Raw genomic sequence first — 25,931 nt, 5'->3', positions numbered from 1 at the left:
TAAGTACATGTTGGCATGATAATGCCTGGGGATAGATTATTATGTCAACTATTTTCCATTATGAATGCATGCTTCAATCAAATTGTGAAAAGGTGGTCAAGAATTAGCATTTCTTACGAACGATCAGGAGAGACAAAACAAAATGAAAGGCCTGTCTTAAAAACAAGACGTATTAGTACAAACGATTTCTTGAGCCTGCACCGTTTCAGGCTCTGTTCTGGATACGGCGGTAGAAACTCATTCTTTTTTGTTGTTTATTTTATCATTATTTACTAATCTCTTTTCTAACTTACAGGTAGCGGATTTCTTTGCAGGCCAAATTCGGAAATGTACTGTTGATTATTACTTATACATTTTCTCATGTTGTGATAGTTCTATTTGTTCTCATTTTAAAGTGAGCCAAAACCTAGGAACATTCTCACTTATAATTTCCAAAGAGTATTATGCAGGCACGCAAACTCATTTTAGTTGTATTTCATTTAAATGTAATGGGTAAGAGGGTATGAGAGAGAATGGAAAGTGCTGAGCTATGAAGTAAAATGTTAAAGTAAAAAGTTTGTCAGATAGTATTACAAAAGAAACTCATTCTTTTTTGTTTGTTTATTTTATCATTATTTACTTATCTCTCTTCTAACTTAAAGGTAGTGGATCTCTTTGCAGCCCAAATTCGAAAATGCCTAGAGACAGCTAGTAACCAAATATGCTACTATAATTTAATAAATAAGAAATAACCATTCCAGTATGTATCTTAGTGTGCACAGTAAGACAGATCAAATCAAATAGGAAAACATCTGAGCACTAAGCCTGAGGTCTGAATTTGCACTCAACTTCTTCCAATGGCTAACGGATGTTTAATTTTTGAATTTCACTGACCTCCAAATTTCACAAAGAAAACCTTCTTAGCATGATGGTTAATATGACATTTGACTGATATTGGAGATGTTTGCGAATCGGATCTACTACCTTTAATATTATTAAATCTAAAATGATTATTTGAAAGTTCGGAAATGCTGGAAATATCCTACCACAAGGAGGCAAAATATAAATGGTTCACATTTACAATTCATTTTGTTTTAAATATTTTCTTATTTATTTTCGTTTTTGAAAAACTCGCATACCAACGGCTGATATACTGTATAGTAAAGTGAATGTTTCATCTTCCAAACAGCATCCAATGGGATGGAAAACTCCAACTGAAAGGTGGACACTGTGACCATACTCGCTAAAGAAAACGCGTAATAGGGGTCGTTTTTTCTCACGGATTAGATGGAAAGTGTGATGTACGAGCGTATATAATCAAAGGGTATCAAAAAGGCCGAAATTTGGGAAAATGGTATATTGTTCAATCATGATGAAGTACTTCTTTAGGGTGCAGGAAACATTTTAGGAATACTTGTTTTTAAGGCCCGAAAAAATCATATAAACATTACTCGTTTAGGGGCCATTTTGAAAGTCCATGTATGAGCATGGTGTCCATCTTTTAATTGTCGCTACCCCTCCCGGGACAGTATCAAAGGACCGTTTTGTTAATTAACGCAATCCCCCCTTCCTTTAAAAATCCTGGCTTCAGGCCTGCTAACGCGGGTATACAATAGAAAAAATAAAAGTTAAAACAACACCAGGAAAATCACTATTCTCAATTTTGCGGCGCGCTACGCGCGCAGAGTCTCGAACACAATTAAACTTTGCAACTTCCTGGCAAAATGAGTTTTTACTATTTCCTAGATGAAATACCGTAACGCGATCGCATGCAACAGACAAAAATACAAATTTCCTCGAGACTTTAAAACGTCATTACAACGGTCAAAATTCACAATTTGCGGCGCGCTTTGCGCGCAAATTCTTATACAACTTTTGTAGTTCGGTCGTCCAAAGAATATAATTGTGTTTGTGTGTGTGTGTGTGTGTGTGTGTGTCATCATTGATATTGGTACCGAAGGTCCATTTTTTTAGTGACCGCACCCCCCCTTGAAAAATCCTGGCTACGGGCCTGGTCTTGTAGGCTGCATTACAGTCAAGTGACAATACATATACACTGAGTGTCTTCAGTCAGTTGAATACTAAAGGCCAGGTTACATCCCCACTAACCAGCATGATGAAACCAGGGTGCAACAATCATACTTTCCCACAATGTTTGTTTGATTTTGCTCAAATCTTCCCTTCAAACATCTGTTTCTCACTACTCTCATGCACTCAACCCATCCCTGTGGCATGAGTGTCTTCTGATGGAATTAGGCCCTTCTAGAAACGGCTGATCAAAATCTAAAATCACCATACATGTAAACGCCTCCACAGTATGACTTCACATAAACTATGCACAAGAGAAGGGATTCCTCCTGAACAGGAGCAAGCGGTGGGAATAATTCCACTTCATCCCGACGCTCCGCACCTCCAGCCTTACGGATCGATGCTGGCCAATCAATGGGATGAGCCCTAATCAGATGATGCCATCCCATTTCAGGAAATCACATCTTCTCTCAACCAGCACTGAAAAAAACAAGTCAGCTGCTCTGTACATCCATTCAGGTCGATGAAATAAACAATTTACAAAACAAAACAAAATACAATGACTTCCACCCAAGTCATTTCCCACTTGTGCTGATTACTATCCATCTTTTTACTGGAATTGAAGAGAGCAAAATCAGTAATGTATTGCATTCAGATCTGTTTAAAATGAGCTCAGGCCAGAATGTAAAAAAAAAACCAAACAAAACTATAAAATGTAATCAGTGTGACAAAATGAAACAAAACAAAACAAAACACAATGACTTCCAGCCAAGTCATTTTCCCTTTGTGCTGATTACTATCCATCTTTTAAAGGGGCATAGTCCCGGTAGTGTAGATGGCGCTGTTGATGATACTGCCGAAGATTACCGAAGTAGAGCTGTCATCAAGAGTAAAGTGCGTAGGTGTTGCTAAGTAACGTTGCCTTTGTTGTCTTCTCTGCGCATCGCGCAGTCTCTAGTAATGCCAGGGTGCGTGCATATGTGCTTGTTATTATGACATCACAAAAGAAGTTTGCTAAAGCTGTCATCCCCCTCAGCCGAATCATGAGCCGAACTGTGATCGGACCACTGACTACAGTGAATCGGACTTCTTCGGACTCGGGAAAGTGGGCCAAAGCGTAAGCGCCAAAAGAAGTCGATAGCGTAGGTCTCTATAGGAAACTTGCGCCGTGCGCCCGCGTACTCATTTGACTAAAACACGGGGACCATGCACCTTTAATACTGGAATTCAAGAGAGCAAAATCAGTAATGTATTGCATTCGGATCTGTTTAAAATGAGCTCAGGCCAGAATGTAAAAAAAAACCAACAACAACAAAACTATAAAATGTAATCAGTGTGACAAAAAAATTAAGTATTGCAGCAAAATCGGATGAAGATTTTATTTGCCTTTAGCAAAGATTTATTTTCTGTTGGACTCTATTTAAAGACTCCATATGCCCTGTTGACAAGTCTGTAAGCTAATTAATTGAATCACTGCATGCCATAGGCATCTACAAAGTACTAGCCCCTAAAACTTGCATGTTGTTGGCTTGTCATTAAAAAAAAAAAAAGAAATAGTATAAGATAATTAAGTTACAAATGAACAAACATGGCATTTCCTGGAATACACCGACATTACATATTTCAGAGAATTTGATAAAGTCTGTCAGCATAAACCAATAGGAAGAACCAACTGTAATATTGAAACTATACATAACAGCATCATAATATGTACTGTCATCATTTATCATAGTATATCTAATCAAAAAATTTAGATTGGACACTATAAAGCGTACAGTTACAGGTAGCACATTGAGCACATTCGCACACCAACACCAACATACACACACTCTCACTAAGCTGAACTATTCTCAGAAAATCCTATCTGTAGACAAGAGGATTGTGCAGCCATTCTGACATATTGAATTACAACATTGTTCCTACGTCAACATCTACCCGCAGAGAGCATGTTTAAGAAAATGGAGTAACATTTGTTGTATAACTCCATCACTACCACCTGTAACCATACTGCATGTATGTTGACAACAATAATACAAAGTAGTAGTCCAAAAGGGTTAAGTGTGTTTTTTTCCTAGCATTTTTTTTTTCTCATTGGTCCATTGCATACTTCTACACCACGGTTTCCCCGCAGGATGCAGAATGGGTAGGTAGTCATGTGACTCTCGAGTTACCTAGGCGATGGCTAGCAACCACAATTTCCGGTGAGATACCAGTGGCGGCAGACTTGATGTGTAAGGGGTCCAAATCGGCCATATAGTGACCACGAATCTGAGTTGTTTTGATTGGCAAGGTAGGCAGGAGGATATAGGTAAATAAGAATGATCATGAAGCTCATGACAGGTATAAATAGTCAATCAGTTATTCAACCACAAATACAATTTAATCACTGATTACCAGCAACATAAATATACAATACCATATGCTCCGTTCATATCACATGTTGGTTTGTGTTCAAACATGGAAAGACACAGAGAGGTTTTAAAAGCAGGAGAGAGAAGCATTTTACACATCACTCTTAAATTTTTCAAAGACAATCACAAGATGAACGATGGTTTGATGCAACACAAACTGTAGCATTGAGTCAGAATACAGATCTATACACAACAGGATGCTACTTTACTCTTATTCAGTACACACATTAACTTTGCAAGGAACTTAAAGCATGATCTTTCAATATCGTGTTGTTTGAGAAGTAAGACTTTTCCCATTACTTCCCCATCAACATTAAATCCCATTATTGTTTGTCAAAAAATACTTTGAAAACAAAAGTAGCAGCAACTCCATAAACAGTACGGTACATATGCAGTATTAAAGTGAAAAATATTAAATAGAGCACTTTGCAAAACTACCTTATATCCTAAAGCACTGAATGTCTGGGCAATATGTATCATTCTATGACTCCAGTGTACCTACTATCTCCTGGGAGTGTATGACAATAATGCAAAAGCGGAAATTTTCGCACGACCGATTTTTCATGCTCAACCAAGCAACATGAATTTTTGCATTGAATGAGCACTTCAAACAGCCCAATACTGCCATGGTGGTTGGGGGTTTTGGCAGCACATACTACGGTTAAAGTAACGGTCTGCTCTATGACAGCACATACACTCGTGCTACAGGACTAACAAACGAAAAGGAAACTACAAATAACAAAAGGGCAAAACAATAAGACAAAAACCTGCTTGCTTTTATTTTTGCATTAGTTTTATGTCGTGGGAACTTCATACAAAAAATTTCCACTCTGCAACTATTTCTCCTTTGACAGTTCTAGCGGTCTCTACGAATCCATCTTTACCTGTCCCTACATCACAGAATTCAGTGCATACTTGTATTGTATTGCAGCAATGCTGCAGCAATGGTGGCAAATCAATCACACACAGCCCTTTGACAGCCATTACTTGTGCATGTAATAGAATCAATTGCATGAACGAGCACCAAAGACAGGGAGAAAAAAAAAAAGAATTTGGTCTACAGACTAATGATATTTGCTTGGATGTTTGTCAAAATTGTGAAGGTCATACAACATTCAATTCCATGATATTTGCCCCTGCTACAATTGCTCCCATGAAATATCTGCACGCTAAGCTGAACATTAATTCTATACCATGTACAAACACAACCCTAACCCTAATCCTAATCCTCACATCAAACTATACCTAAAACCAAGGAGTTATCAGATAACTCCTTGCTAAAAACCCTATCACACCCCTAACTCTAACCAAGGAGTTAATATCCAACTCCTTGCTTTAACCTATAAAGTCCTTGGAGAAATATGACCGAAGCAATTATTGCAGGACCAAATGTTGTGCCTCCAAAAGATTCATAAATAGTACTGTAATAACTATACTTTTTTTAAATTCAGATTTTTGTTTTGTTTGTTAAATGTGGTTAGGGTTCACAATTTCAAAAAGCAAAAGCAAGAAAGGAAGAGCACATTAAGTTGCTGAAGGCCACTACCTACACACTGCCATATAATTGACACATTGTGCTTTTCAAAATCGACAGTTTGACAAATAACATGGGTTTAGTTTCACAAATCAAGTGTGAAAAAATAATAAGTGAGTACATTGAATTAATGATAAGCATTAATCTGTCAATGTGGGAACATACTTCCACAATGAGCTCAACCTGTGTGAAAATTAAGTTCCGGAACAAATGAAAATAGCTTGTACTTTGTCCTCTGAGGTTCAGTTAGGTTAAAGGTGAAATAATGAATTTAAGCATCCAATTGAATAGGCAAGAACATTAACCCACTGGTAACACAGATAATCAAAGTTTGTCAACAGACATTTCATTTCCAAAGACATTTTATCAAAACTCTTCTTGCAGATTATGTCGAAGTCAGTTGAGTTTACTTTCCCCCAATAGTGAAGGGGAGGGGGAAACAACCCTGAAATCAAGAAAAAAAAAACACACAAGAAGATTCATTGTATAACTTAGATGAGACATCATCACATACCTTTGCATCACAAACACGATATTCACAATTTTCAACAAAATTTCACGGACTACAGATTACACATTAGTTCCATAAAAGACTTTCCACATCAAGGTACAAAAAAAAACAAATCAGGCACAGCACAATTTTCATAGCTCTATTGCAAGTGAAAAAAAAAAATCAGTAAGTGCTCAAGAACAGCATAACTTGACATACAAAGCAATCTGATCAACACGATGGAAGCACAAAAAATGTACGGTGTTAGGAGGGCAGGGGACTAGGGTTTTATTCAATGCAGATTATGCACAACGTACAATGTAGTTTAGTACGTAATCAACAATTTCTAGGATTTTGCAGATTTTTCATTTTAGAAACATGGTCTAGAATAACAGGAGTGATATGAAGCTTTGATATCAAATCAGAAAGAAGTATAATGCTACAAACAAGTCAACATGGTGTGCTGTAGAAATAATGTTTAATCAAAAGATCCATGTAGGTCTTCAAAAATACCATGTCACTGCATAATCCACCTCATAGGCATGGTTCTGTATTTAGAAAGCAGCTGACTTTTCATTTGTTGAAATCCCAGAATTCATTAAATCCTCTCCCTAGAGTACATTCCCCTCTAAAATGTGCAACAAATTTGACACAGTTCCGTTGACCGACCTTTGTTCCTCCGAGGTCTACAAATTAGCAATGTACATATCATACTGACAGTGGTGCATTGGCGGTCGACTGTTGAGAATGAATTGGGAAAGATCTGCAACAGGTGTTACCATTCTCATGTCTGTTTGTAGCATTCTACGACTCTATGGCAATCAATCTGTTGTAAAAGTACAGTATTAATTGGTGTTTCATTCTTCCCTTAACAAACAAGGAGAATGCCCAAAGTAAGTGGAGGCAGTGGACATTTTCACTTCAAGCAATCATGACATGATTGCATGTTTCAATACATCATCTTCAATTTTGACAATTTTATTTAGTAACTAGAAATGTCACTGTGGTGAATGGTATGCCTCCCACACAGGTCTGTTGTACATCTTGACAGTGCGAGACGAGTTTTACGTGATCATCAGATCAGTCAAAATTGAAATGACATGTTTGATAGTTTTGATGGCACAACCTCAAATGTGTAACTTAATGTTTATACATTTCTTAAATCAGCTTTCATTTGAATAGCTAATAGTTTCAGCGAGCAGGCATTCTGGATTTCGAGCATTTTCACTTGACCTTTAGCCCTTGCCCTTTGACATCATACTATAGCCTACATCTTTCTTTAATTAATCACTAACTGGTAATATCCAATTTTCATGACAATATTTTGAGCTATTTTCAAACTGTGGGGAAAAATAGTAACATTTTAACATTATCACTTAATTTTTGACCCCAAGGCCAAAACCTTTCCTCACAGAATGATTGTGCAGTAATGCATTATGCATATAATCTCCAGAAGAAAAAGTGTGATTTCAGCATTAAATAAATAGTGGAATTTTAGCATTTTAACCCGACCTTTGACCCATAACCTTTGACCCCATGGCCCAAAAATTCCCAAGAGAATCATTATCAGGCAGTATATGCATCTCAGATGTACAAAGTTTCATGTAAAGATACCCTGAGCTTTTTCCGAGATATGGAGGAAAAAAAAAAGAGTAAAATTGTAGCATTTTCAAATTTCAGTTGATTTTTGACCCCGTGGTCCAGCTAGAGAATCTTGATGTGATAATACAAGTACGCCTATTTCATTAAGTTACAAGAAAATACCTTAAGGCATTGCATAAATATGGGGAAAAGAGTAAAATTTTAAGAATTTGACCTTGATCTTTGCCCTTGAGCACGTGCACTTAAAGGCTGACAGGCACAACTACGTTCACTAATACAATCATCATATATGCCAAGTTTCATTAGGATACCTCAAAAGGTTTTAGGTTATGCTGTCCACGAAGTTGATCACAGACAGAAAGATGGACATATGGAAGGATGGACAAACAGATGGGGACTGAAGGATCCATGAGAAGGAATGAATGCTAGGAAAATCACAGATTTATTTCATCAGCTGTGAATGGACGTGGGTTTATCTGTCTGTTTTTCTCTCCCAAACTTTGGAAGTTATGTCTATCTCGTTTGGGTTTTCACTCTTAAATGTTCTACTGTTGTGGTTAAACATCAATTTACTTGGTTAGCAGGCACTAGTACTGGGACAACTGAACTTAGGTCTTTATAGGAGGGTATGATAAAAATCTTGGCATCTCAATTAGAAAAATATTCAATAGCATGATCTTAGCCACTGTTAAGGAGGAAATCAATGTGTCATTTGTTCAGCTTATCCTATCCTTTTAGTGCAGAAATGTCTAACTGTCTGCATATGGGCAACCTAAAAGAAAAAAAAAACCCAAACCCAACACAAATACAACATTTCAAGACAGTAAAGATATGACTGCAAGTTAGACAATGATCAACATGAACCTAATGTAACTAACACTGTTCATACAATTGTATTTACTGTATCACAGATATTGGCACCTCAAAATTGTACGATTAGTTTGGTGGTAAACAAAAAGAAGAGAAAAATGGTAACATCTTCCTATATGTGCAGCAATAAACTTCGAATCTAACAAGCTGATACCAAGGGTACCATGTGGTATGCCATTGCCACATAGTACTTGGTTGGGTACAAGTCAGGTTGACGGGAATACCTGTCCTAACTTTGACTTGCCTGCCACACAAACCAAAATCCTCAGAAGTGCTTGAAATGTTTTGTCTCCCTTTACTAGCCAAAACATGACATTTAAAGGAAGAGGAATGCTTGTAGAATACACCATCTGACACATATTACTGTGATGTACTTGTATTTTCAATCTGTTTGCTTTGATGTACAATTGTAAAGCGCCTTGAGCATTTAATCAAAGTGGAGAACGGCGCTATAGAAATTGTATGTATGTATTATTATTATAAGAATTGTCCACATCAATCTGAATTTTGTTTGCCATTATCAAAAGGGATGGTGTTGTACTGGTGGAGATGAGAATTGGGACCTTTTAACTTTTTGGGAGATATCAAGAAACCATGTATGAAATAGTGCAGATCATATCAGTCTAGGAGAAATTCAAAGTTTATTTGATGAAAACCGGTTTTGGAATGGCTGAGATATCCAAAACAAAGTAAAACAAAGTGATTGTAATAAAAGGAGGGTTCCATCGTTTATTAGGATTGCTCTATTTTGGATATCTCAGCCATTTCAAAACAATTTTCATAAAATGAACATTGAATTCTTCTTGGAATTACATGTTCTTTCATATTTCATACAACATGTCTCATTATCTCACACACACACACACAAAAATGTTAAGGCCGCGTCACACCAACCTTGCGTGCGACTTGCAAAGAACAATTTTGACTACCCGGAGGTCCCCGTAGATATCCGCACATGACAGTACCTAGCATGTATCTCGAAAGTAGTCACCCGGAGATGCGCACGCATATTTTTTTTTACCCGCAACCGTGTTTAGGCCCTGTCACACCTTTCCGGGCAAGCTGCTCGGGCTTGTTACGTGTAGGGATTTTCTAGCATACTGGACATTCCTGAGGGCGGAAAAGGATTTGTGCGAGTCAGCGCATGTGTCTTACTTGCTGGACGCGTTATACTTGCGAGTGTACTGTGTGACCTTTGTACCAGTCGCGTGGGGGCTGACAACTTAGCGAAGGAATTCCTCTAATGGAATGGCTGAAATCTCACAGAATTTCATCATCTTGGCTGCATACGGGACTGCGAAGTACCTGCGTGGGAATTGCCTGGGAAGTACTGCCGCTAAGGGTCTCCTACTGGCGTTCTGCGTGGACCTCTACGGGCATTCCCGCGACTCACCCGGAAAAAGTTTTGGTCATGCTCAAAACTTGGCTGCGGTTAAATCGGAGTTGCGTGAGCACCTCCGGGCAACTACGCGCTAGATACTGTCAGGTGCGGACCAACTGCGGAGAGCTACTTGGAGTAAATTTGTTTCCCCGCAAGTCAAGCCGCAGAAGTTCCCCCGTACGGTATGACAAGGCATGAATGAAAATTGCAAACATTCTTGTTCGCCCGCTGAAAATCTTCTACGTGCTGGAAACTACCTCCTCGCCACAAGCCCGTATTACGGTGTGACACGGCCCTTAGAAACCTAAAGTTAAGTCTCAAACAAAACTATATGATCCCTTTAGACTAAACAATATGATTCTGTTAGACTAAACTGATCAATCCAGCTTGGGACTGGCCAAACCTGGCTGGTTGTCATAAATTTGGCTTGCCTGCTATAATTCTCAAGAGCCAGCAGGTCTGTGCTTTACACACTAAACCCTCACAAATGAACTCTGTAACATATTATCTAGACATACTGCTGTACCCAGTACCAGTAACAAGATATGTTTGTTTATCATAGAAGATTACACAACCACTAAGCACACTTTACCATTATCACTCTAGGACACCATGAACTTCAGTGTGCAATAGCTACATTTATAGATAAGTAGTTCACTAGGCAGCACATATGCAAATAAAGATAGGATAGCAAAATGTAGTTACACCACCCCACTATAGTAATACAGTGTACCCTTGTAGTACTACTAGTATTTGTTCTCCCTCGCTGTATTTATGAGTCCAAAGAGCAAGCTTTCAATGGCTTGGGTGTGACATTGAGATTCTCAAGGGCAACTCAGGTACGGGTACTGGCAAACTTTAGGTGATCACTGGGGAGTGTTTCGCCACATCTCAGTGTTGCAGACAGTGTGCCATGCCAGAAAGAATGTTGTAGATTCTAAAGTACAAGTACAGCAAAGATAATACTCCTACAAATACTTCGGTAGCAAGGTTGATTGTTTTATGGTAAACAGGGCTTGGGATTCACAGAAATGGAGCAAGGTTGTGCCATGACAATGCCCTAATGCACTACAGGACTGCCAGTGTATAGGTATTGCACATTTGTACATGGATCTTGGATTGACACCACTGGATCATATTTTGTTTTACAAGGTGTATTTTTATGACAAAAAACGACTAGAAATTTCTAGCATAAGATCTGTTATTATATGAGTTACATGTGAGTAGACGTTCACTAAACAAGTGAACATGTTTTCCATTTTAGCCTGACTAAGAATAAGTAATTTCATTAACTTGTGTGGGAGAGGTGAGCACTAGACAACAAAGACTTGTATGAATTAATGTTGATGTTTGAAGTAACCCTTCTTCAAACTTCCTTTACTTGGGTGTTTGAATGCAAAGTCCACTTGTACATACTCATACAATTCATGAAGCATGCACTCATGAAAAGCTGTATGCCAAAGTGTTGGAAAGGAAAGTGAAATGACATATCTTTTATGAGGTTCATGAACTACTGATAGTATGTATCAAACTTCAGGGAGAGAAGCTCAGAGTTTGCCACTGTAGCAAGTATATTTAAAATACTGACATTTATCTGCAGTCCTCATGGCCTATGAGCACTGGTGAACTTGGCACCGGACATGAAATGATTGATGAATGTTGGACACTTTGGCCCGAATTCACGAAGGTGGTACAAATGAAACCATGGTTTAAACCATGGACAAAAACCATGGAGCGCCAAGTGTCGCTAGGAATATTTCGTTATGAAATTGGTAATTTCATAAACAAAATGACCGTTTCGTTAACGAAATTATCATGTCATGGACAAAATGTTCATTTAGTTACAAATGTTGTCATTTTGTTAAAAAATAATCATTTCATCGACGAAATGACTGAATTCATAATGAAATATTCCATGCGACACATGGCACTCCATGGTTTTTGTCCATGGTTTAAAACATGGTTTCATTTGAACCACCTTCGTGAATTCAAGCCCTAAAGGACAAGTCCACCTTCATATACATTAGGATTGAGAGAATGCAGCAGTACTAGTAGAACACATCAGTGAAATTTTGAGGAAAATCGGACAGTCCGTTCAAAAGTTATGAATATTTTAAGTATCTGCGCAGTCACTGCTGGATGAGAAGACTACTACAGTGTATGATGTCACATGCGTACAACTATATAAGGAAAATAAAAATAGAATTTCACAAAACTTTAATTTTTGAATAAAGTACACATTTCTTCGACTTGCTACTGACGCATTTTAAGGGTAATATTATTCCCCCTGCCTTCTGAAAGAGTGAAGTCGAGTGTTCTTTTGTTATGTGAGAAAAATGGAAATATGTTGAATTTTCTTTATTCTTTCTTTATATTGTCGTACTCATGTGACATCACAAGCTTACTTAGTCTTTTCATCCAGCCGTGACTGAGCAGAAACTTCAAAAATTCATAGCTTTTGAACGGATTGTCCGATTTTCCTCAAACTCTCACTGATGTGTTCTACTAATACTGCTGCATTCACTCAACCCACATGTCTATGAAGGTGAACTTGTCCTTTAAAGAGCAACTCTGTCAATTGACTGGATATTGGTTCTAGGACAATCACCCCACTGGACAATTACCCCAGAGCCTCCCCCTGACCCTAACCAGAAACCCTAATTCTTATCCTGAATTTAATCCTGACCCTAACCTAAATTGTAACACTATAACCCTAACCCTTACCCTAATCTTTACTCTTCACCCCATCACTAACCTGTATAAAGGGGAGGGGGGTAGGCTAATTGTTCCTGGAGGGTAATTGTCATGATATGTTTTCAGGCAAAAAGGGTGGGGGGGGGGGGGTGAAGAAGGGTAAAAAGTACAAGCTGGCAATGTTATCAGCTCTGGCTGGTGAGGTGTCACCTGTGACCTTGTCAGGTAATGTCATTCTCTTACATCATAGGTCTTCACTTGGTATCACATGCAATTTCTTCATGAGGAAATACGGAAATACCCCCCTCTTTGGTGGTGTGTGACTAAATCCATCACTTCCTAATTTAAGGGCAACTCTGTGGTGACAACTAGAAATGGTACCGTCATGACTCACTTCCTTTTAGAGGGATGACATCTACTGTCTTGATGCTAAATTTGGGTTCCTTGCCTGCAATATTAACCAGCCAACTACTTGCAAGTTACCGACATGGGGTGACACTTCTTAGATCACTCAGGGTGAGGGACGTTTTTATTTTAATCATCTTTGACAGTTCCGCTTATTTGCCAAATTCAAAGAGTGTATCCATCAGTTTATACAATACAAGAACAAAAAATATTGTAACTAGAATGGAACACTGTATCCTTATTAACCCACTGAGGACGGCTGATTTCGCTACAACACACTTTTCCCTTTATAGACATTTGCCCGAGTATACTTGGGACTTCAACAGGTTAAACATGACCTCGCTCAAAAGGTACAGGAAGAGTAGGTGTTTATAAAACATTCTATTCGACACACATGTACTTGACAACGCTATGTCCTTCAGAACAATTACAGCGAGTGGTTTTGTGTATCATATTGTTGAACGAGTTCTTTTGTAGGGTGCATTATGATTGCGTGTCATGTAGTTTTCTGTGTATATTTGTTGATCTAGAGTTCTCTTAATCATATTTGCTTATTAACGTTAATGGGATGGAGAGCTTGTAATGGCTGATAAGGGTCAACGGGATTATAAAACAGTGCAGAAAATATGTGAATTAGGAAAATGATAAACACAAATATTGGAAGCAGTCATCACTGCATATTAAACCACACAAATCATATGTTAGTTTAGTTAGCACAGATGAAATTACAATAACTCCATGGCATACTTGTGATCAGATAATGAACATACAGCATGCATCACAAGACACTACAAACTACGATAAGATATGCATCCATAACAAACATAAACCGTAACACCAAGGGATTTGTGATAGATAAGGAACCAATCACCTTATGATTACTGAAAGTCACATGATAGAGTATACAACATAAGATTATCCCGGCATAATATGATGAAGGCTTGATCATTACATCATGTAGCCCATTTCTGCCAGTTATGCAAATTTTTCCTCAGACAGGGAGTTCGTATAGAGCCTTTTAAACGCAGATACATGTATCTGTTTAAAGCGCTCCCCATCAAGTGATGTCATAAATTTGGGCAATAATGCCTTGAATTCTGAGGACCTTTGTTGCTGTCTTCTTCAATTTTTCTGGGAAACTCTTCAAGCAGAAGATACTCATCATGTTGGTCAAAATATGAGTCAGAAGTCATATGAGTTTTGCAGGAATCTTTGCAGAATTCTCACTGATCAGAAACCAATTATCAATATACACTGAAACGCATGTTCGAAGTCGAACAGGTTATGTGGGAATTTTATTGATCAGAACATATTTATTATTGCAGACTAAAACATGGGTCAGAAGTCAAATGAGTCTCTTGTGTGATTTCTTGGAGCTCATCATACACTGTATTCCAAAAACTCTAATACTGAGCCAAGCAATTCTCCTCTTCGTCTTGTTCTGATGCTTAGTACTCTGGCTGACAGGATCACTCCATGGTGACATTCGCCACCCAAAGCATGTCGCAGCAAGTCTAGACTAGAGAAGAATTATCTAGCTTGTCTCTATATCTTGAAATCAATCCAATGATAATCACTGCACAAAGACATTCACAGCCAATGGAAATTCAACGTATAGTGAATATATTCAAACATGCAAAACATACAAATGCAGGGTACTTTGAATATCAGCTGCAGCATTAAAAAAAAGGAAAAAAAAGATGAAGTTATAGTTAGCAAACAGACACAATATTAATGCTAGCCACATGAAACAGTGATGCCAGCTTCTAGATAGCCTCAAAAGTGCAGAAACCAGTTGCTTTAAAATTAATGCAATCAGCAGCTAAAATCAAAAGCATCACCCTGAAATTAGCGCATCGGTGTGGATGAAAAAAGTGTGAATGCATGATGTGTATACATATAAAACATGGCCATAACCCAGCCATACAAAAATTCCCTGCATATATCGCATACACAACACTTCAATTGTTCAACACAGTATCCCTACGTACTCTACTCTCATGAAGAGGCAAATGTATAATGTATACGGACATGTGAGCGTACATGGTCATTACAGGTCGCCCATTCAGATTTCACTGTTTTGACCTTCATAAAGACTGCAACAAAATACATGTACCAGTATGTCCTATGTCAGCAAAAACCTCTGTGAACAAGAGTAATGAAAATTTGAGGCCTCGTTGACACTATGATAAAGTACCTACAAGAAGATCTTTAAAACACCTGCTTAGCTTGTATACTGTTCAAAGTAAAGAAGGGATCATCTGATAATTCCTCTGCCTGGTTATACACTGAAGAGGGTATGGACAAATTATACTGGAGAACTATTTATTGCGAAAAAAAAAGTCTTTACATGACATCAGAAATAATAGCAAAAACAAAACACTGAACTAACCTACTTGGAATTCAAAATCAAGACCACCAAGATCCATCACAACTTAGATCTTTTTATGTCATTATGTAACATCTGTGTGTCTGTCTGATTCTATTTTCTCCTCTCAGCTTGTGAAGCATTCTGTGAGGTGTTTCACCCAACCTCTGACACTGAAGAAAGTGGACCTTAAAATGAACCATATCGCTTCATGGGGTAACAATTTCACAATTGCATCCTTTTGTCAAAGTTAACTGAATGCTTCCCAAGTCAATATGTCTGATATCATCAGAATTTCACTATGAACTATATCCTTCTCTATGATATACATGCAGACAAAAGCATTCATGCACAGACATATTGGGATGACTACAATGATATTTCCTTGCATGTATATCAAATAGAGTTCGAGAACTATGCCATTTTTAATGTGACTACAACTGATCTACGATCCAAGAAGACAACCTTGACCTTTGCCCTCTGGATAAAAACATTAATCACCAATGCCAAAGACACAAACCACCAACTAACTGCTGTGGCAAAGCATGAATATATTCCAAAATTTTACCTGGTTATAGAAGGTGCTTTTCCTCTTTCACTATGCAGTTTCAATGTCATGTGCATAACTTCCACAAAATGCTGAGCAATTAGCTGTGCATGGAACCTAACACGGAAGTATCTGCCACTGATCTATATAAAATAACACATGCACTATAATACACACAGTTAGAAATGGAACTGCGACTGAAAAGACAATTGGATTCATGGGTGTATATCAGTTGATTTTGATAAAGGCGAATGCCATGTGTCCTTTAAATGCCATCACATCACCTTTTACCAGTAAAAATTCAAGCCAACCATAACAACGACAGAATGAAGAGGCATTCGTGCGAAAGAAAAGTCTATTTTAAGTCAGTGTATTTACTCTGGGAGATAAAGATGAATGATGATGAATGATGAATGATGATGTAGACCATCTGTAGTCACCAGCAACAAACCGGGCTGCTGCCCTCTGCACTTGTTCGAGGCTGTTAATGGACGTCAAGGTGTGAGGGTTCCAAACCTCAGAGGCATACTCCAGTTTAGGCCTAACCAATGCTGTGTAGGCTCTACACTTCACTTCCTTTGAGCATGATGGCAATGTTCGGCGTATAAGTCCCAGGGTCTTGCTGGCCCTGCACCTGATGTTTTGACAGTGTGTATTCCAGCGTAGGTCAGGTGTTACAGTTACTCCAAGGTATTTATACTCCGTAACTCTTGGAATTACACCATTCTGAAGGTGGTATTTGTAGATTTTAGGATTGCGTTTTCGAGTGATTGACATTACTCCGCAATTCTTGATGTTGAAATTCATGAGCCACTTGGATGACCATAATGATAATGTCTGGAGATCTTGTTGTAGAGTGTTGTAGTCATCTTCTGACCTAATTTCCCGATAAGTCACACTGAATTACACTTACCGCAGAAAAGCTCCCAATTAACTTGCGGCTGCTAAGCTGCTGTCTTGTAGCATGGACTTAATTATCTCACGTACATTGTAGCCATTGTTGTCATCTGCCACTGTATTTGCCATACATTTAGCAAGTCTAATTTTTTAATTTTTTCTTCAAATGAAGAAATGTATGTGCGCACTCCTGTTGAGATTTGAGTTAATATTTTCATGTGTTTTCATATTCCTGAATAGCACTGAACTTGCAAAATTCACAAAAACAAAAGCCTCCTGAAGATATTCAGCCGATACAGCATACTGTACTGTAACATTATATTCATCTGTCTCAACTTAACATGGGAGCATTGAGAAAAGTACGCTGGGGTTGTCATATGATACAACAATGAGCACTGAACTTTGTGAAAATAATTCAAAAAATGTGTTCTTTGGTAATCTTCTCAGTACAGCACTTCTCTTGAACAAGTTGTATCAAATTTCTCAACTCAGTCTGAATACTTCGGAATAATACTGACTCCTTGCATTTTTTGCCAGGTGATCAGTATTGGTCAAATTATGTCATCTATCAGGACGAGTACATTGTACCATACAAGCACAAAGAACATTACTTCCTAGGTGTTTCATCTCAGAATCCAATCTAAATTTGTGGCCACAACCTTCTGAATCTCTCCTCCATTTATCCACATCAATGTCAAAGTCCTATGCAGGGATGACAACCTTATAAACTGCATAGCAGTATTTTGAGGGCTGTAAAGGCAAATTTTGGTCAAAAATACAGTATTTTTACCTTTCCTGCCATTGACACGTGTTCTTGTGCGACTTTTGGGGAAAAAGTTTTTGCCATGAATCTGCAGTTTGTTTTGTTTTGTATTAATTAAGGGTTTTTTCCAAAAAACAAAACACAAACACAAACACAAAACAGTGTAAATTATAGCAAAAAATGGAAGTTGACATCTCTGCCTCTGTCATGGTTTACAACTGCTGATACAAAGTTTAATATTGGCATTATACTTAACTTGCTAACTATTATTGGAATGTGCATGCGGACTTCCCTCATTGTAGTACAAACTGCATCAGTCAAATTAAACAGGGACTGTGGTTTTTACTACCTTGGACTCCTTCACGAGGTCATGTGAGAAACTGTGCAGACATTATCTCTTTGTATTTTGGCCAAGTTTTCAAGGCATGCGATTTGACCAGGAAATTTGAATATTGAGCACAAGGTGACCTTTCTAACAGAAATATTAAGTTCATCTTGTGGCCTAGTTCTGACCATTGTGATTTTTACCTTAGATTAAAGCAAAAAAATTAGCTGATATAAGGAAACACCTGACCCATAGAGAATTTCAGTTTCAGTGACATTCAATTTCAAATTCAAGTTGAGTTTGATAGATGCGGTAAAATCAGACAAATAAACAGAAATATCATTTTGATTGGACAAACAAAACAATGGTATTTTGAAGTTTTGCAAGTTCATTTTTTCAGAATGACTTGGTAATAATATGTGTATATAATTGGTTGTTGATGTAAAAACAGATAAACTTCACAGTTGTGGAATTGTCTCACTTCTTTGTCTAATATCAATTGAACTTATACTGTCCTGCTAAGCTTTCTTCTGTTTGTTAGAGCTACTATAAAGCGGGTATCTCATTGGGCTCGAGACTAGATGGCGACCTGGTTGTGACACAAGTCTCCCTGGTTGTGGACTGGTTGCAGAGATGTCTCTGCAACGTCTCCTGAATTGTAGCTGAGTCTCCAGGGAGTTGCAAGTGAATCAAACATGTTCATTTTTTTTTCAGAGACCCTCTTCAAACTCTAGCTGCTTGCAGAGACATCTCTGCAAAGTCGCCTTTTAGTCGTGGCCAAGTCGCGAAGACCAATTCTATTCGCAAGGTCTCTGAGACATCTCCACTACTTTGCAGAGACCCATTGGTGACCTACCGGAGACGTCACAGAGAGGCCTACGCCCCTGAGAAGATGTCTCGAAGATGTTGCAGCAACATCTCTGCAACTTCTGGATGGTTAATTATCATCTAAGTTGGAGACATCTCTGAAGTCGCAGAAGAGTGGCCTTCTTGGTGAGCATGCAAGCCAATTTTTTTTTGTCCTTCGAGTCACAAGAGTTGCGGCAGTCACGGCAGTCGGGGCGAAGTCTCCTCCAGTGAGATGCACTTTTAACTTTAACACAGATTGAAGCTTCTCTTTTAAATGTATCCCTCAAGAAATATCTACTGAGATTAAAGGGGCAATTTACTTGTAGGAAGAAGAAAAAAAAAACAGAGAGAAAGATATCAGTAATCTCTCCACCACTGCCCAAACATCCATAAAAAAGATAGACAAGATCTTGGAAAACAGACAAAAAAAAAAAAGAGCATCAAAACAAGAGTTGTGCACTGATTGCTGCAATACTATGAAATTCCAAGAAAACCTTGAACAGGTGAAACAGGTTTCCTACGGTCAATCCAGAAACATCACAAGTTCCCTGTGTCCTATACAGAAGCTAATAATACAATGGACTCCCTGAAATCTTTCTATTGAAATACCAGCACTGAGCCAAAGCTCTGTGCGATAGTCATCCGCATGGAATCAAGCCAGTTACTTCCAGTAACTATCTTTTAGGGGGGAAAAAAAGAGATGAATGGACAAACCGGACTTTGGTGCCAGCTGCCAGCAATTTACAATTATACCACTGCATTGGTAAAAATAATCCCTTTGTTACTGTTTTGGTAGGATTCATATTCTTTGTCCCATTTACCATTGTCTATCATTCTTTGTGAAAGCTGTAAAATAACAGTGTAATTCTACAGAAGTCCCACTTGGCTCATGTGTAGGAGTACAACATTTTTTGCAGATATATGCATGGCTCTGCATCTGATTTTAGTGATCAATGGTCCTTATTCAAAAATGTACCACATCCAGACAAACATACAGTTGATATAGGCTTTGCTGTCTCACATATTCTATGCATTTTCCCCTAGTGCTGAAAAAATACAAATATATGTTTGGATGCATGTAAAAGAATAGTAGGATGATAATGTCTTGATCACAAGGCCTGTTATTGGCTAATTTTGAGTTATGGATGTGCTCAGATACATATGCAGGGAACTCATTTGTTTTCCTTTTGTGTGGGTGGGTTATGCACCATTTTGAGGCTATCTCAGTTGCTAGATTGAGTGTTAACAATATTTCATGAGTGCAAAACTAAAATAGCACACAAAGAACAAAGCAAAATAAATGTAGAGTTAAACAAAACAAAACAAAACAAACAAAACAAGACAAAACAAACAAAACAACAAACAAATACCAACAAAGAATAATCAGTATAGAATATATGAGTGTTCTACATTATATGAAATATTATTTTTGTGTAATTAAAGTGATACTTTGAAAAAGGAAGCTTTATAAACACCTCCTCCAAGAGGCAACAGTCTGACTGACCTGGTAGGACCTGATGATGGTCTGCACGGACAGATGATCCTCAATCACCTTCCGGTCCAGCTGGGCCTGGGCTACAGCGGCCGGCGGTGCCTGGACGGTGGTCATCGGCGAGGGCCGTGGCGATGATGGAGCTGGATACATACTGGAGATCGGTGGCGGTGGGGAGTAAGCCATCCCGGGCGCGGCGCCATTTTGAGCGTTGCGGAAGAAAATGTCCCATGACTGGAAAGGGAAGCAGATTTTGGACAGGCATGGAAACTCCCATTGGATACAGGGGTAATAAGAATTAAATTTAATTAAACCAATACTACCAATATCAGGCTTTTTAAATGATATGGACAGAGATGGGGAAGAAATTCAGTTATCTGTTGCTACCCACAAATTCTTCTTTTTTTTTGTCTTTCTTTTATCATTTTACTCCAAGATGATAACGACTGATAAGCAGGTACAACATGGACTGGTCAATAAGCATAAATCAGGGGAAAAAAACGGGTCAGAAATATAAATGTCAATAGCATTCAGTCATTTACACTGAAGTTAAAACTTCCGGATGAGTTATACAGATTCAGTAAATGTAGGGTACAAACTGTACTAATTGTCCAGACCATCCTATGGGTATAATCTTGATCTAGACAGCATGGTTTTTTTATTTTGTTTTTTTCTTGAAGAGAAGGTTCAAGGACGAAGCTTCGGGAATGTCTTATCCACAAAGGTATCAAAAGAACTCACTGAAATAAGATCTGAACAAAAACATTTAACAATGACAAATCAACAAATGAACAATAAAATCTTGTTCAAATTTTGTGTAAGATAAGACACTTTCAGCCAGTTTCATTCTGATAGCCTTCATTTACATACTTAGGTGATATTGTCAAGGCACAGTGATTTCATCTTGAAAACAGTCATATCCCATATTTGATGGCTCTCACTAGATTGTGCCCCAAATCTCATTGTAGTAAAACCTCTTCAAAATGGCCATTGTGAGGGAAACATAACAGTAACCTAGGGAGAGAGAACCTTTCTACACAGCCATGGAGGCCATTTTTTAATTAGAGCAAATCCATTCATCTTTACTAAAATGTTCTGATAATGCTGATGCTACAAGCTACATTGCACATATTGACACACAAAGTTACATTTTTTGTCACAAATTTACTCATTTTGTTACTGATAATGTCTGGATATAGGATCAATACAAGCACACAGATTTCTCACTGACTACCAAAATAAATTCACTTAATCAACATTAAAAGGCTACTTCACAACTTCACAGTTTACCGGTAACTACAAAAATTTGTTATCCCTATCCAGGATTTGATTTCTATTGTAGGTACGTGTCTCGTTGTGTACAAGGGACAGCCTGACAAATACTGGTCACTGCACATAATTAGAAACTGGTCACGAGATTTTACTTCTGTGGCTGCTATAGTGATTCCTGGGTGTGATTAAACTATCAAGGGATTAATGGTCCTGTAGCTGCCAACTGTGTCAGACACAGAGTCATTGTGTGCAACCACTACATAAATACAAGAAGAGGGATTTGTGGCCATTGTAGGTTGGCACCTATTCTACATTTGGGTACTCCCATGACAGACTTGACTATCAGGCCTACACTGTAAATGTGTTTTTGTACTACAATATCCATCCAGCCCATGCGAGGAATATTGTGAAGAATATTCTGAAAATTGTTGAACAGAGGAATCTCAGAAAACGAACTTGAATAATGACTTTTGGCCTTTGCTGGATACTTTGGGGTTGTTTCTTTTTTCAAAACTTTTCCAACTGTGGTCGGTGTTTACAAAAGATATTCTTCCCGCTTGCTCAAATAGGGATTTGAGAAAGAGCCTCATGCTAAAAATTTTTAGAAGCAAGTGCACATTTGTTTCTACCTGCCTCACATTCAATTACTTTTCCTGGGCTAGTGACAGTAGTAAGTGCCAGTTTGTCGCACCTGACTCTTCTGATTCAAAACATATCAAGACGAAAGATGGTGACCATGAATTCCAAACAGGCACTTTGTGCTGTGGCTATGACCAACAGATACGAAGCTGCCATTGTTCTCCATTCTGCTGGTAGCTTGGGTCCAAACAGTGCTCAACACAAAAATCTGTTGGCTTCATTATTGACTAAGATCCATCTATAACAAGTCTCTGATATTTCTCCAATATGAGAATTTGTTATCTAGAAGTTTCTTTGCAGTTGACAGTCAGGCAGACTGTAAGATACTTGTTTTATTGTAAGAGAAAGCCCCTCGTGTTTTGCAACAATCATTTTGGTCATTTAAAGTGTACTTCATCTGACAATAAATCCTGGTTTTTTTTTCATAAAGAAATATTAACTGTTATGCAAACTTGTCAGGAAACATCAACAACAAACAAACAAGGGGGGGGGGGGGGGAGTCACTGAAGAGAAACTGGAAGTTGAGTGTATCCTGGCTTTGCTTACCAGAGCTCTGTTGCTGAATGTGAAAGTCTTCGGTTCCAACCATTTGCTACATCGCAAATGCTAAACATAACCAGTCATCGAGCTCTAGCATCTACAGTGTGTACCCCAACCCCATGGCCATGGAATCAGTGTTTATGCTGCCAACCCATTTACATTTGGTGCTGTTTCTCATTCATGTATTTGATTTAAATCCTTATTTCTTGATTGTTCATGAAAGGACTTTCCACCCAACTTACATTACCACTCAACATTCCTAGCTGCAGTATTAGCTTGAAATGACCAAAGTACAATGACATTTGACCTTGACCTGTGACCTATGTAATGAAAAGAATTTATTTCTACTCTGTCTGCCTAGTTAAATCACCATGAGAATTCTCTGCTCAACAATAGTTGGTGGTGACCATTTTGGCAGAAGTACTGCGATCTTTCATCTTTCCCTATCATTATTCTATACACGGTGTATTTAATACAAAATGTACTTCCTCATTCATTTCCACACTTACTAAACTCACATTAATGGTACAGTTGAACCTCTCGTATCCGGACAAGTCGGGACCGGGGCTCATCCGGATAAGGAATTTGGCCGGATACGGGAGACTCAATGCTTTATACATGTACATATACATACACATGTACTGATGTAGCCCATTGTAGTACCACATGTAGTAATGTGTATACTGCAACCTTTTCATTGTTACACTCAGTAACAGACCCCAAAATAGAGGTTTGTGTTTGCAATTCTTGGGAAGATTTACCTAAATAATTATTAAGAAATGTATCAAGTATATGTAATTCATGTGTGTTTGTGTAGGAGTTCTCAAAGAGTTGGGAATCCCCCTTTCCTCCCGTAATTATTTTTTTTAAAAATCACGGCAAGAGCGCGTCCGTATAATAGAGAGATCCGGATAAAGGAAGGCCGATAAGAGAGGTTCAACTGTATATAATATTGCTACAAAGTACCAGTATTCAAAATGAAGTTCAGAGATAAAATACTAGTAATGTATACGGTAGAAGTTTGTTGAATTTTGTGCATCAGCCTCTTGGGTTGTTTTTTTTTTTCCTTGTCCAAAAATCTTTGCACTGCATCTACAACTCACATAGCACACTCAGGCCCATTATCAAGAAAATCTAGAAATTCAAGGTTTTTCTTAATAACAATGATGAGAGATGAGATGGAAAGATGGACAGACAACTTTTTTATAGATAATTCCTCTAGCGAGACATTAAAAAAAAAAATCATGCTGAATCACTCGTGTGTCTCGATCATCTCAAAGTCTTGAGACGATATGATGGGATCTTCACTCTGTCCCCATCCCCTTTCCTCATTAATGATCAAGCACTTCTCGTCTACTGCCGCTGCAAGATGCCAGATGTAAACACCACAATCCACGTCACCTTTGCTCACCTTATGAACTGTGGTTGGATCCTGTAACCACGACTGATACATTTCTTCCACATAGTTTGAATTGCTACCGCTCAAAAACGGCTCAGTGGCCACAGGGGCCACGTAACGTCTTACATTCGCGCCGGGAGTTGTGGCTAGAACACCCGTTGGTGAGCGACCCTGCCCATCTTGGGCAGGCGGCCTGAACGTCCTGCTCGATAAGTCTCTGCTTTTGATCGAGCGTGTGGCCGCCAAAACACAGGGTCGACCTGTCTTTACTAATGTCTGAAGTCGATGCATGATTCTGTCCTAACCGGCGTCACTTTGCCACCGGTTTGAAAGATCGGGTACAGTCTTAAATGATGATCGGCAGATCTTTCAGGCTCCAGCTTTGAAGCGGAGTGATGCACGTAAACGGCAATTGATGTTGCGTAATATCGTATGCAGGCAACAGAGGAGTCAAGAAATCGTCAATCCGATGCAAGATGTCGCAGCAGTTTTCCTGTGATCTGATGAGTCAGATATATTGACAACATGGGAAAGGCAATTAAACTGTGCAGTGCTCCTTATTCAATTTGCTTCTTGACGTTTCTCGGCGTTTTCGGCGAGCTTATAAAGAACATAGCAGAGGCTTCAACAGACGGGGAAGCAGAAACGTCCGTTCTACAATAGCACGCAGCTACAATGGTTCCATTACTCCATAGATGATCTATAGCTATGATGTAGTACAGGACACCGGCTGTCAAAATTGTCTTTCACACGAGGTTAAAAGCAATATCATCACAGAATCTCGTTGAAATTTCTGCAGTCTACGGAAATCCAATTAATATAAAAAGCTGGCAACGTTAGTTATTTCGAAGAGGCGAAATTCAAATACGGCTTGCGGTACTTTTCCAGTTATTGTGTCGGTGCGAATAGATGAACTACGCAAGATGAATGCAGATTTACGCGACAGCGCGCGAATAGTATCTATACACGCGGCGCTACACAAATCGGTCATAAGATAAACGGCTCATTATTCGGACTTCACTATGAACTAATCCACCTACAAAAACATCATGCACAAACTGCTAAATGTACCTTGAGCAATATTGGGTTGCTAATGCGTTATCATGTCGTTTATTTATAAGGCACAATGACATGATGTGCTTTTCATATTGATTTGCCTTTTTCCTTGCAACTTCTAGTATTTTCACCTCTGGATGTAGAAATAAAAACTGATGACAACGTGAGGGAAAAAAAAATAGGAGAAGCCTAGCTCAAGCAGTTGTGTATAGGCTATCGCACAATATAATGCGGAAAACAAAGTCAGTAATCAATCTACTTTGTAATTGAAACTGATGATGAGAACTCATTTGCTGTAATTCTACTGACTGATATTGTAGAGATACTACAGGTAATATTTAACTTTTGTTTACATTCGACTTCGGCTCAACAGTGTTTTGTTTCTTTTTC

The 25,931-nt window shown here is 38.4% G+C and overlaps 1 protein-coding gene across 1 annotated transcript in view; it reads right to left on the bottom strand.

Moving 5' to 3' along the window:
• Positions 1-25,389, bottom strand: part of LOC139710516 (2-oxoglutarate dehydrogenase complex component E1-like) — a 72,521-nt gene extending 47,132 nt beyond the window's left edge. Inside the window, exons 1-3 of the mRNA XM_071622449.1 lie at positions 24,498-25,389; positions 20,648-20,869; positions 4,179-4,275 (exon numbers count right to left, since the gene is read on the bottom strand). Of these exons, the coding sequence (XP_071478550.1) occupies positions 4,179-4,275; positions 20,648-20,869; positions 24,498-24,776 (598 nt within the window). The 5' untranslated portion in view covers positions 24,777-25,389. The remainder of the gene's footprint in view (positions 1-4,178; positions 4,276-20,647; positions 20,870-24,497) is intronic.
• Positions 25,390-25,931: the final 542 nt, after the last annotated feature.

Source organism: Diadema antillarum, unplaced genomic scaffold (assembly GCF_040938485.1).
Source record: "Diadema antillarum isolate AM-2024a unplaced genomic scaffold, OU_Dant_1.0 seq00001538_RagTag, whole genome shotgun sequence".
Classification (NCBI taxonomy): domain Eukaryota; kingdom Metazoa; phylum Echinodermata; class Echinoidea; order Diadematoida; family Diadematidae; genus Diadema; species Diadema antillarum.
The sequence above is the reverse complement of the archived record's forward strand: the minus strand, read 5'-3'. Positions and strand labels throughout refer to the sequence as shown.